Source organism: Echinops telfairi, unplaced genomic scaffold (assembly GCF_000313985.2).
Source record: "Echinops telfairi isolate 266 unplaced genomic scaffold, ASM31398v2 ScPeMD7_7458;HRSCAF=8496, whole genome shotgun sequence".
NCBI classification, from domain to species: domain Eukaryota; kingdom Metazoa; phylum Chordata; class Mammalia; order Afrosoricida; family Tenrecidae; genus Echinops; species Echinops telfairi.
This window is the reverse complement of record NW_022111358.1, coordinates 23,501,263-23,514,083: the sequence shown is the minus strand read 5'-3', so window position 1 is coordinate 23,514,083 and position 12,821 is coordinate 23,501,263. Positions and strand designations below refer to the sequence as shown.

General features: G+C 57.5%; 2 protein-coding genes across 3 annotated transcripts in view; one reads left to right on the top strand and one right to left on the bottom strand.

Moving 5' to 3' along the window:
- Window positions 1-9,142, top strand: EME1 (essential meiotic structure-specific endonuclease 1). 2 transcript variants are annotated; one of them, XM_045299737.1, is made up of 9 exons: window positions 1-83; window positions 1,999-2,747; window positions 2,833-2,960; window positions 4,666-4,755; window positions 4,851-4,972; window positions 5,127-5,256; window positions 5,471-5,586; window positions 6,205-6,394; window positions 8,346-9,142. In XM_045299737.1, the coding sequence occupies exons 2-9, from the start codon at window positions 2,024-2,026 to the stop codon at window positions 8,412-8,414; spliced, it is 1,569 nt and encodes a 522-aa protein (XP_045155672.1). In that variant the 5' UTR covers window positions 1-83; window positions 1,999-2,023; the 3' UTR covers window positions 8,415-9,142. The 2 variants fall into 2 exon arrangements, with proteins under 2 accessions (XP_045155672.1, XP_004707115.1); XM_004707058.2 differs by lacking the exon at window positions 8,346-9,142 and adding an exon at window positions 6,549-7,205.
- Window positions 8,317-12,821, bottom strand: part of LRRC59 (leucine rich repeat containing 59) — an 11,329-nt gene continuing 6,824 nt past the window's right edge. Inside the window, exons 5-7 of the mRNA XM_004707056.2 lie at window positions 12,263-12,335; window positions 9,977-10,144; window positions 8,317-8,760 (exon numbers count right to left, since the gene is read on the bottom strand). Of these exons, the coding sequence (XP_004707113.1) occupies window positions 8,513-8,760; window positions 9,977-10,144; window positions 12,263-12,335 (489 nt within the window). The 3' untranslated portion in view covers window positions 8,317-8,512. The remainder of the gene's footprint in view (window positions 8,761-9,976; window positions 10,145-12,262; window positions 12,336-12,821) is intronic.

Below are 12,821 nucleotides of genomic sequence, written 5' to 3'. Positions count from 1 at the left end.
CGGCGCCGCGTCGACCTGCCTCTCGGGCTTGCTGAGCCTCTCTACCGGAGTCCACAGACTTCTCTCCCCCGGAGCAGCCGCGGGTGGGTTCGAACTGCGGACCCTGCGGTCGGCAGCTCTGCCCTGTGTGCCAGATACTATAGCAAGCGCTGTAGACGGCTTCTTGTCTTGAATTACAATACAAGCCTGTAGCTTGGTTGGTTGGTTGGGTGGGTGGGTGTGTGTGTGTGTGTGTGTGTGTGTGTGTTTTCCCGAGAACATTTCATTGTCGTTCGGGTGACACTTTCCCGGGCACCTTCGTTTTGTAGACAGCTCCTAGTCGGCACTGTGGACACGGCTAGAATCCCCTCCATGTCGCAGCGCTCGCTCCCTTTCCTCCCGGGTTCCCGGGCCCTTCCTGCCTTCTGAACTTAGTTTTCAGGTGAATGCTGCCCATTTGTTCTGGCCTGGTTGGTTGGCGTGAGGAGCACGCCCCTCACGGAGGTATTGTTCACTTTGTGGCCTGCCTGCCCTCGGAAAGGTCAGTGGGTTCCGTCCCACATTTGAAGAGCGTTCCCAGGGTTCCATCCCAGGTTTGAAGAGCATTCCCAGGGTTCCACCACTCTCTATGGGACTGGTCAGTCTGGTCGTTTTTATGATTTTGGATTTGTGCTGCATATTCCTCCCACGCTGGCCAGGACCTACTGTGAACTTGATCCGAGTACCTGCTAGTGGTTGCCGGGCACCGTCTAGTTCTGGTCTCAGGCTATCACGAGCTGTGGTGTGCGTGGTCCTTTGGACTAAATGTTTCCTTGAACACTGGGTTTTCTTTCCTCCACATGAGAAGAGACCAGTGGTCTGGCAGGTGGCAGCTAAGAGACTTGTAAGCCCTCAGTAGAGAGTATTATTGTGCCTGGTTTACTGAAGAAACAGGCCCAGCCAGGTGACATGGCTCGCTCGGCATCACATCAACAGTTAGTAAATGTTTATTCAACAATGACCCTTGGAGGTTGTCATGCTGTCAAGTGGATTCTGACTCAGGGTAACCCTGTAGGACAGAGGAGAACTCCCTTACAGAGTTCCCCAGGCTGTAATCTCTGCAGGCCATCTCTCCCACATCTGGTGGGCTCAAACCACAGATGCAGGTTAGCAGCTGAGCACTTAACCATTGCCCTGCTAAGGCTCCTGGCTCATATGTGGCCCAGCAATTCTACTCCGAGGTGTATACCCAAGAAAACATGTCCGTTTATTAACTTGTATGCAAGTGTTCCTAGCAACATGTCTCATGACAGCAATGATGTACTGATAGGGCTGCAACACGAATGGACACTGAAAACATCATGCTAAGTGAAAGAAGCTCGTCCCCAAAGGCAGGATGCCGTGTGATTGTACTCCTCGGCTCTGCCTCGAAGGTGGTTACCAGGCTGGCAGGAGGAAGGAGTGGGGAGCAGGTGCTGAGGAGTTTCTTGCTGGGTGATGAAAATGCCCTGGCACTACACGGGGGTGTTTGCACAGCCTGTGACAATGCGAAGAGCTTGGACCTCGGCGTTTGATAGTGTGGAATTGGGGTGACGCTCGCTGTCTCCACCCCAAAGGCAGAAATCGGCAAGGGGTGGAGTTGAGCCTTGCTCCTGACTCCAGGAAGGGTTTGTGGTAGCACCTCACTTGGTTTATCCCTCCCCTTTCCCTGGAAGGGACCTAGGGAGGGTTCCTGTCACACCGAGGTGTCTGAGCGCTCCACTGAACCTGGCCGTCTACTCCCATGAGGATCACAGCCCCCGAAACCCGGTGGGAGTTCTACTCCGGCATTTAGGGTCATTATGAATGAGAAGCAGCTCCGTGGCACCCACAAGTCTGTTGGACTAGACCTGGCTGGCCAGAGGCCCAGATGGAGTGCATCTGGGCCATGCCCTGTTTCTCTGTGTTCCCATAAAGCAAGGCCTTAGACCACATTAGCACACTGGATTGAATGCCACCTTCTGTCCCCCCTCTCTCTCCCTGGCTCTTTTTACCTTTCAGGTAATTAACTTGATCGCACATACTGATGGCGCTAAAGGAAGCGTCGCGCTTGCTGGATTCCAGCGAGAGTGATTCTGAGACCTTGCCAGCGTTCGCCTTTCTGAAGAAGGGGCTGTCTCCCACGAAGAGAAGTCAGCTTCCCAGGGAGGAGGAGATTGTGCTGATCAATGCCTCCGATTCTGAGACCTCCTGCCTTCTGTCACCACCTGCCCCAGACACACTGGAAACTGCCGCCGCCCAAACAAAGCCAGCAGGGCTGCTGAGAAGCGGGGGTGAAGAGGAACCCCTTCCCCTGGCCGAGAGGCTGAAGTGTAAGTTTCTGACTCCCAGGCAGCTGTACCCCGGAGACTCCACTTCCTCATTTACCAGCATCTTGGATCGCCAAGGTAGTGAAGGAGCGCCCCGCGACTGGAAGACGCAGCCCTTCCCCAAACTCCCCACTGCTGCTCTCCCTGACACCTCAGAGGGGACCGCTCCCGGTGACAGTCCATGCCACCAATTTCCCTGCCCTGGCCAAGGCAACAGCCTGACTATCACAAGAACACATGCTGAAGACCCCCTGCCTCAGAAGAGAGCCAAGCACAGTCAGAAGGCCCGGGGAAGAGGCTGGCTGGGGTGCCGGCAGCGGCAGGGCCCGGTGAGCCAGAAGGAGAGCACCCTGGGGCCACCAGAGGGAAAGAAGAAGGCAGGGCCCGTGAGCCGGCGGCCGGAGGAGAGCCTGAAGCAGCTTGCTGCCGTCTTGGATCCAGGTCGTCTGTCCCTGTTCCCGCCCCCACCCGCAGAGCTCTGTGCCTTCTGGGCCACCCACTGACGGCCCTTCTCCCATCTGTTCAGTGCTCCTACAGATGGAAGGTGGGGGCCAGCTCCTGGGGGCCCTGCAGTCCATGGAGTGCCGCTGCGTGATCGAGGCACAGGCTGTGCCTCGCAGCCTCACTTGGAGGCGGGCCGCGGGGCTGTCTGAGGTAGGGCTTCTTGGCATCCTCTCTCCTCCCCTGAGAGTGCGGGCACAGGATAACCCAAGGCGGGTTGGACAGGGCACAGGAGGATACGGCAAGGGATGGTGCAGGTGGCAGCACATGGCTCAGGACTTGCCACCACCGGACTGCTGACTGGGCAGTCTGCCCCCTGCATGGCAGTGTTAGTAGTGTCCGTGGTCTCTGCTCACTAGACGCCAGTAGCACTGCTACCCCACCCCCCCAGGGACAATCAGAAATATGACCAGCTGGTTGGTCAGCACAGCATAACGATTGCCCTCTGAGCTGGAAGGGATGGAGAGTCCTCAGCCCCTAAGAGAAGTCTTGACCTCCCTTAGCGAGCGTCACAGACCCTAGGCCTTCCCATTGGGAGGAAGCTTGGAAGGAAATTCCCTGATGTCACTCTCCTTCCTGGGTCCTTGCTCGCCACACCCACCTGGGAGCCTGCATAGGGAAGGACTTAGGGTGCCCTCCCCCAGGTCAGTGCCTCAGGGGACAGGAAGGTGGAGAGTGGGCCTGTGGCCCCAGGGAAGAGTGTCTGCACCTAAAACTTCAAAAGCCAAGGTGATGTTCATCAAGTTGCTTCTGACTCCTGGGGCCCTACAAGGCAGGACAGAACTGCCCTGGGGGTGGGGTGGGGGGTTTCCCAGACTAGCGCTTTAGGGAGCAGAAAGCCTCCTCCTCCCAAGGAACAGTGGGGGTTTCCAACTGCTGACTTGGGGTGGCAGCCCAGCCCCTAACTCACTCTGCCCCTGGGGCTCCTTGCCCATCTACACAGAGCTCCGGTTTTTCTAGCTGGGCTCTGGGGTGGGGCAGGCCTGTGCTTCAAGCCCAGTTGATCGCTCTGGTGGCAAGTCAGTTTTCCCTGGCCTGGCCCCCCACTGCCTCCTTGGTGAGTGTATCCAGCAGGGACTCATGAGACAGCCGGGCACTGAGCACGGAGGAGCACTTGGAGGGCTTTCTCCCCACCTGCACTGCCCCCCCAAACCTGAAGACTTGTTTCCCTCACTTTGGGACTTAGATTTCCTGCCTTTCTCACACCCTGTGTAAGTAGAGGGTACCCACAAACCTTTATTTTCACAGCCACACCCCTAGTGCCCAGGGCTCAGCAAGTAGGGGCCCCAGGTCAGAGAAGCCAAGCTAGAGCCAGAGTCGGGATCAGGATCGCTGCTCCCTAACTGCTTCTCTCCTGTATCCAGCCTCTGCTTCCAGGGACCGTCAGACGACCTACAGAAAGTGCCCGCTACCCCATCGTGCCCCACTGGTGTACAGTGGGTGATGCCCTGTCCACTGATGAAAGTGATCCTTTGTCACGAAAGGCCACTCATAGGCTCTGCCTTCAAAGCCAGGGTCACTTATTTGTACCAAATCCTGCAACAGTTGCTTCTTACACCGTTTCCAATTCAAAATGCCCAAACTGGCATAACTTCTCTGTACTGGCCGATGCGCTTTCCTTCCTTCCTCCCTTCCTTCCTTCCTCACTGCTTCTAGCTGGGGTTCTTCAGGGCTCAGCACTTGAGGGCGGGGTGGAGTAGGACCAAGGGTGGTCCTTGCCAAGGTGACTTCAGTCTAGAAGGAAAAGAGAACGGGTGACGATCACGTTGATGGAGCTGTTCCTTCAGCCAGAAGTCTGGTCACACTTGCTGGTTATGGCCACCTGCTGACTAGCCTCTGCCGTCCTGGTCTTCGGCAGGATGGCAAAGAGGAATGGGCGGAGGAGCCCACGGTCCTGGTGCTGCTCCTGGCCGAGATGGTTGCATCCCTGATCAACAACGGGAAGCAGGTATGAAGGCCCAGGGGTGGGGAGGGGCTCAGTCTGGAACCCGGGGCTGATGCCTCCCAGGAAACAGGCGCTAAGACAATGCCTGTCCCTCTCAGGGAAGCCTGGGAGGCACCGACAGAGGGACAGAAACCCTTCAGAGCGTTATAACGGACATCACCAGACGGACAGTGGGGAAGGCGCTGTCTCTGGTGATCATGGACCAGGAGAACTCCTTCAGGTGCAGGTTTACCCTGGAGGTGATTGGGTCACGGGCGCCTCCTCCCTAGGGTAGCCTCGCTCAGAGGCTCTGGCCCAGTCTCCTCACCCCTCTTTTCCATGCGGGAAGCATGGGGCTGGCTACTCTTGGGCTCTGATCTCCTTCCCTGCTGCAGTGCTCCGAATCCTCCCAGGAGAGGGAAGCAGAGCCGAAGGAGCCGAGACCAGGCCAAACCAAAACAGCAGAGAGGAGCAGAGGCCAGCCCAGGGCCCAGGCCCCCGGTGACCCGGGTCGACTTGGAAGAGGTAAGAACTCCCTGTTGCTCAAGTCCAGCTGGGCACCCACTGGTCATCTGACCCGACATACTGCTGGAGAATGAAATGCCCATTAAACACACTGTCTGCCCTGGCAGTGAGTAGGAAAGAGGCTCACTAGGGGCCCCAGTGTGGCCTTAGTCCTCAGCAGGAGAGCTTGAAAGAGCTCCCTGCCCTTCGCTCCCTCCCTGCTCTGGGCCTCTAGGCGCTGGTGGAGCTGCAGCTGCACACGGAAGCCCAGGTGCGGGTCCTGCAGAGCTGGGGCGCTCTGGCCGACTTTGCGTGCGCGTTCACGAAGGCTGTGGCGGAGGCGCCCTTCAAGTGAGTGCAGGTGTAAGTCCAGCCTCTGGTGGGGCTGGGCCTTGCTCTACAGGTTGGTTCTTGAAGGACTTGAAGCCAACCTTGTGCTGGGGCTTCTTGGGAGGGGCCCTTACGGCCAAGCCATAAGCATTGAAGTGGTCCATTAGCTGTAAGTTTACCTTCTGAAGGTCGGTACTGAGTTATTTAGCCATGCTATCAGAACACATTAGAGATCTGATCACAATGTAAAAAGTCCTAGCAAAACAAATAGAGCTTGCTTAGCTCGAAGAATGTTCATAATCGAAAATAAGGATAATCCAGTGTGGGCCCCTGGCTGAGGGATTGAGGCCTGATGAGTTCAACTTGTCTAAGCTTCTAGCAAGTTCTCGTGGGAGCCAGAATTGCGTCTGGTACCAATCCCTCTATGCAAATGGGAGGGACTGTGGGCTTACTGGTACCTGCTTCCCTAAGGAAACTCCCCAGATGTGTTTTTTAAGGGGACTGGCAACTAGCACTGTTTGGGGAAAAACAGGGCTCAGATCATCAAAAGCAAAACCAGGCTGGACATGACATTGTCCTTCCTGGTCGAAGGCATGCAGGTGAGTGACCCCTAGCTACCCAGCTGTGTGCTGTGTGCAGGAAGCTCCGAGATCAGACGGGCTTCTCCTTCTGCCTGGAGAGTGACTGGGCTGGAGGAGTCAAAGTGGACAGCTCTGGCAGGGGCCTTGCCCAGGTCTGGAGGCGGCAGATCCAGCAGTTGAACCGAGTCAGCCTGGAAATGGCCAGCGCCATTGTGAATGCCTTCCCCTCCCCCCGGCTCCTGGCTCAGGTATGCTGCTTTAGGGGCCCCATTTTCATGGACAGCATGGCAGGCCCCAGAATGCCTGCTGAGATCAGGGCTTAGTGCTGGTCAGAGGGAGGGCAGCTGCCTGCTCAGGATGAGGCATGGCTTGGGGTAGTGGCACTAAGCTTACTGTTTTCAGGCTTACCGACGTTGTCTCTCGGAGCAAGAACGCCAGAATTTGCTTGCAGACATACAGGTTCGACGTGGGGTGGGTGTGACGTCCACCTCTCGTCGTGTGGGACCTGAGCTGTCCAGGCGCATCTATCTCCAAATGACAAGTCTGCAGCCAAGTCTCTCCCTAGACAGTGCAGACTGACAACCCTCAACACAAGGGCCCAAAGCTGGAACGTTGTTCTCCCCATCCACCAGTACAGATTGGAAGCACCACCTGGGGCCCCTGTTCTCCATCCTAAAGAGGTCCCTCCTGAGTCTGTCGGCTCAGGTGCAACGGGCAACTTCACTCACCTGTCAGTGTCTGTCTCCGGCAGAGATGAGCCACCCCTACCATGTCCCAGCCAGCCTCACAGCACAGAGCAACACACACAGACCACCCAGACGTGTATTTTATTGTAGAAATCCCAAAGAAGTTCGGCATCCAATCTAGATGTAGTGAACTGGTGCCTGTGGGTTGGCTTGCCTGCGCCGGGTGGCCCTCAGCCCTCCACTCACCCATCTTGCTGCCACCAGTCAGGGAGCAGGAGGAGCGCCATGCTGACTTCTATGACTGTAACCAGGGGGCGTGTGGCTTCAATAAAGCATATGTACCAGTGGCTCTTCAGCCTGAAGGAAGACTAAAGGAAGTGTCCTGATTTTCGTCAGGTGTGACCTACACAGCAGAGCAGCCCTTAGGGGAGAAAAGAACACCAGTTCTAGTGTTGGGGCTGCTGAAGCTATGAAGCTGGACTCGGATCTGGGACAGGGTCTTGCTTTCTCTGGGACTTGCACTGGCTGAGCACCAGGGCGGTTGTTTCCCATCCCTTCCACCAGCTGTTGTGGAAAGATAAAAAAAGATGAGGCGATGGAAGTCCGAGAGCAAGAAAGCATTTCCTCAGGCTGCCGTCCAGGGGCCGGTCTCTGGCCCAATGTTGCAGTCATGTCCCTTTGAGCCTGTAGAGAGTGCAGGCTGCCTGAAGTTTTCATCACACCAACCACTGGCAGAGATGTCCAACCATGGGGCTTTGCGAGGGGCCCCTCCTTGCTCACTGGCAGTCGGGGGGTTAATGCTCTCAGCTGAGGGCAGGGGATGGGTGGAGAAGACCCCACTCCATAGGAGCGGCCCAGGGCCTGGAGGTCACACTGCTAGGGGGAGCTTACTGTAAAAAGTTGGTGGGAAAATGAAGTCTCTTCAGATTCCATCTTACCAGGAACTTTTTGAAGCCCCTCCTTCATGCTTGTGAGTCGTGGATCTGCGTCACGAGAGCCTCTAGACATTAGCTGAGGGTTTTTCTCAGAACATTAAAAAAAGTAAAAGGAGATGGCAAGACAGATTGGTGCGAGTGACCAGTCAGTCCGGCCTCTGATTAGCTGAGACTGGGCCAGTCCGAGTCCCTGCCAGTGAGGGCCACGTGGTCCTCACACTGCAAGCCCCTTTCACAGCCTGGGATTTGGTGAGGTCACCAGATGTCTAAGGAATGTCAGGCCCTGGAGAAATTAGATACACACCTCCCCGGATTCAGGTCGGATTTGCTGAGCGTGGCATCCCCCCACCCCTAACACGCTACCACCTGACCTGCCCAGGCTACATGGGGTGGGCTGAAAGGTGTGCGACATACAAAAGTGAAAATGTAGTGCCAGCTGACCACTGGGTAGAAGCCACCTTGCCTTGTCTCAGCTTGTATCATAATAGAAAAGGCCAGGTTCCTCCTCTCCCGCACCCCCGCACATCCATTAGTCATGCAGGCCCCCACCCCCACCCTCAGTTTCCTTATTCCAACAGGGTCCCCTGACTGTGGAACAAGTCCTACAAAGAGGAGACTTCCAGTACCAGGCGGCAGCCCCGTGGTGATGGCAGGGTGGTCTGACGCTACAGAGGTGGTGGCCCGCAGAACCCAATTCCAGGGACGTGAGCTCCACGGCGGGCGGCAGGGGTGTGCGGAGGGCAGCTCACTGCTGGGACTCGGTCTGGAGGACCCACTGGAGGATCTCGTGGCTGCGCAGCCCCCGGAGCGCGTTGTCATAGATGGCGTTCACGCGGGTGCACAGGGGCTGCCGCTGCAGCTCAGTGACTCGACAGGCCACCAGCCCACCGGCCACACACAACAGCAGCAGCAACAGCAGCAGCTTCAGCACTGCCCAGGAGCGAGTGTGTTTCCGGGGCGGCGGCTTGCGGGGGCGGGAGCCGGACTTGGACTCTGGAGGGACGGCAGCAGCAGCACAGAAAGGCCGTGAGTCGGGGGGAGACCCACGTTCCACCCACCTGCACTAGCTAGCCACCCTCTCCCCTAACAAAACGCCCGGGCCCTGAACAAGCCTCTCAGACCTTTGGAAATATCATCACTCAGAGGTTGAAGCACGCCTTCTCCCCTGGGGAGGAGGATGTGTGTGTGTGCCCTGGCTGGTCTCAGGATGCCCATCCAGACCCACGTGGCTGCTGACTTGGAGGCATGGGTTTGAGACTTAATTTTCCAAATTCTCTGTAATGAATGTAAATGACCATGGTCTGTCGGTGTCCACGGAGAGCTCCCGAGTGCTTGCGTCCCCTTCTGTAAAATGGCTGAGTGTTTGCCTGGACAATCACCCCCCACACACCCCCACCCTGGTGGCTTGCACCCAACACACTTCCCACCTCGCCTTTGAGGGGCTGCCGCTGAGGACTTGATTGCTTTGGGGGAGAGGGGATTTCTGATCTGCCATTAACCCATAGATATAGAAGACTGATGATACATTTTAAACGGGGAGGGGGGTGGTTTGTAAAAGTTAACATGCTTGACTGCCCACAAAACCAAGAGCTGCATGGTCCTTGTCACCTACGATGTCCTCAGGTAAGCCTCACGGGGACATCCCTGTCCACAGGAAGGAAATAGCAGGTGGAGGGCAAGGTGAGCAGGGTCAGGCCCAGCTCGCTGTGGGGAGCTCCTGCCTCTGGCTCTCTGCAGACCCAGAGGGCTTCCTGCAGACTGACTTAAATCCAACGACATGACTAAAATGTTTTTTTCCATGAGTCTCCCGTAAAGGCAGCCAGTGACCCCTCTGGTGTGCAAACAAAGATCATTCCAGCTCAGGAGACACACACCCCTGCCCCCCACCCCCGCAGGCAGTGCGGCCACACTGAGGCGGTTCTAGACTCCAGGGGTGGCGTCGGGTGTACAGGTGAGGTGGCAGCTGCACTCTGCCTCTGGCATCAGAACCTGAACCCTGGTAGCAGCGGACACCCTGCTGAGTCCCACGCACACCCGGGTGTGGCTCTGGGAGGACAGACCAGCCAGCTACTTGTTTCGGGGAACACCTGGCTCGGGTGACCAAACTCTCAGGCCCGTCTCCCTGGCCAGCCCCTGCTTCCCACACCCGTCAAAGGCCTGCAGCTCACTGCTGCCCTGGGCTCCAGCTGGGACCTGGGACCAGACTTACTCTGATTGTTCTCCTTCTTGGGTTTCTTCTCCTGCTCCTTCTTGGAGGCCTTGAGGGCGTCATACTCCTTCCTCCGCCGCTCCTTCTCCTCGGCCTTCTCCCGCTTCCGCAGCTCCCGCTCCTGCGCCTCCTTCGCACGCTGCTTCGCCTCCCGCTTCTTCTCCGCCTCTGCACGCAGCACACCAGAACCACCACTGGAGCCTTCTCCACCCCCCACCCCCCCGGGGCTGCAGGCCACCCAAGTATGACACAGAAAGAGGGTGTCCTTTGCCCTCCAGGAAGCACCCCAGCCCACGCCCCCCTGTTGTGAGGCCACACAGAGCTGCCCCATCGGGCTTCCAAGGCTGCCATCCTAAAGCGGCAGGCGGCCCCCCATCTTCCCAGAGCAGGGCTGCTTGGAAGCAGTGTGCTGTAACCACTTTCCAGGAACGGCCCCTGCCCCGGGACGCAGCCGGCTCTCTCCAAGCTTGCTGACTGGATGCTGACAGACTCCAGGGGTCTACAGTGAGTATGTGTGTCTCAGCTGGGGGCTGGGTCTGCTGCTCCCCGGAACTAGAGCCTAACCAGAAGGCCCAACAGTCTTCAGAACTCGGTATGACCGGAAGAAGGGATGGTGGTTACGTCTACCTCCCTTCCTCCCCACACTTCAGAAAGGGACGTGGCCTGTGGAGGGAGGGCCGGTAAGGAGCTGTGCTCTCTGGGCCCAGCAGAGAGAAGCCAGCTTTTGCTGGAGAAGGGAGACCAAGCTTGTCAGTTTGTTCTGCATTTCAGTCCCGACTCCTGCAGCACCTCAGCTTTACTGAACCACTCGATTGTGCTTACGTGCCCCACCCAGCCCATGCACAGCTCTCCACGGACAGGATTTCCAAGTTAGCCATTTGAAAGTTGGACACTCAAACTAGTCAATGTCCTCTGAGGGCTGGAAGGTCCTGAGCCGGGAGCTGGCGGGACAGCAGCACCAGCAGTACTAGAGCTTTCCAAGGCTGCTCTGGCACAAACAAGCTCCTTGTACCAGGTGGGCGCTGGGAATGCCAAGGACACACGACAGGTGACCACGGGTACTGGAGGCACCACAGCAGCTGGGGTCAGCAACGTGGCATCTTTGCTACAGCAGCCACAAGTGCACAGGATGTCCACAGCTCAGGCGTCCTGACCCCAGGGACTGTCCAGGGAGGGGCTAGGCTGGTCAAGGGGCACCTACCACATGCCAGGCATTGCTCTAGGTGTCTGAGGGCGAGCAGAGAGAGGTAAGCAGCTACCAAGTCCCTGCCTTTGTGGGGAGACCGACTAACAGATGATGGTAGTGAATGTCCCAGAGGAAGGATAAGTGGACGGGACCGAGGGGCAGCTCGGTCACTCGACTTTGGCTCACCTAGTAACCTAGGGCTAACCTAAGGTAACGTTTGAGGAGAGATGGGGGAGGTCATAAAGAGCCAGGCTCTGCTGGCTTACGTGTTGGGCTGCAAACAACAGGAAGGTCAGCAGGTCAACACCCACCACAGGAGCGGTTCCACTCTGCCCTATAGGGTTGCTATGAGTTGACAATGACTCAATGGGAGTTGGGGACACACATACAAAGATTTTAGGAGGAAAGAAAGCTTGGAAGCAAAGGCCCTAAAGCAAGAATGTACTTTGAGAGTCTAAGGAGTGACAGAGCCTCTGGTTGAAGGGAGCAGTATGCTCTCCCCGTCATGGAGTAAGACCAGAGGAGCAGGCAGGCTCGGTTCAGTGGGGCCTGGTCTGCCAACAATACCAAGTGTCACTTTGACCCCAAGTTCAATTAGTGTTGTAAGCAAACGGCGGCAGCGCTCAGGGATGGGTGGAGAGGGCAAGTCCGGAGACACCAGCTGAGCACGGAGCAAGGCCTGGTTACAGTGACCACACTGACAGGAGACGGGATAGAGTACCTGATCCCAGGCTTCATCACCAGTATGGGCTGTGATGTCCTGTTGGATGGGACACTGGGCTTAATTAGGGGTCTGTTCTGGCCATATTAAATGCAGGCACTGAGAAGCTCTGGGGAGCCCTGGCGGCCCACTCCAATAAGATCACAGCCTCAGAAACCCTGTGGGCCGTTCGCCTGCCCTCAAAGGGTCAAAATCCACCCACGGCAGTGGGCCCGGCTGGCTTTGTGAACTTCCCTGGCAGTGAGACACAGCAGCTGCTCGGGCAAGGGCAGGGATGCAGGCGGCAAGCCCTGGCAGGAGGGCCGTCTCCCAGCTGCTGAAGTACCGGCCTGCTAAGGGGAGGTCTGTCGGGGTGTGAAGACCAGCGCTAGCCACCTACCTCGTTCCACTTCCAGTCGCCGCTGCTTCTCGCGCTCCTGGTCAGCCTGCATAGCCTTCATGTGCTGCAGCACCTGCGAGGAGGGGGCGTGTTGGCAGTTCCCGACTTACAGCTACTGTCTCAGGGGCTGCCATGAGGATGGGGAGGTCAGCGTGTTACCCGCAGCGGTGTCACCGATGAGAAGCGGCGCGTGCGTGCACGCACACATACACACACCACTGGCTGGTTGTAAATGTGACTTTGGGCTTCCTGTAACTGAGTGGGGGGGTCTGGGCCCCAAGAGCAGTCTGGAACCCATGGAGCTAACCCCCTGTCTGTGCCTGAGTTGCTGGGCCAACCTTGCTGGAGAGTCCCAGAGCCCAGTTCACAACGCTGTCGGGAAAGGCTGGGCCAACACTGCCAGCTGGCAGCGCTCAGCTCCCGGGACAGGTAGAGGCATGTCCTCAGAGGGGCTTTTTAGACATACCCCACCACCCCCACTTCGCTTCCCTGTCCCAAGCATGAGGAGTCCTACTGGCATAGTGGGTTACATACTGAGCTGCTAGCCTCAAGGTCAGCA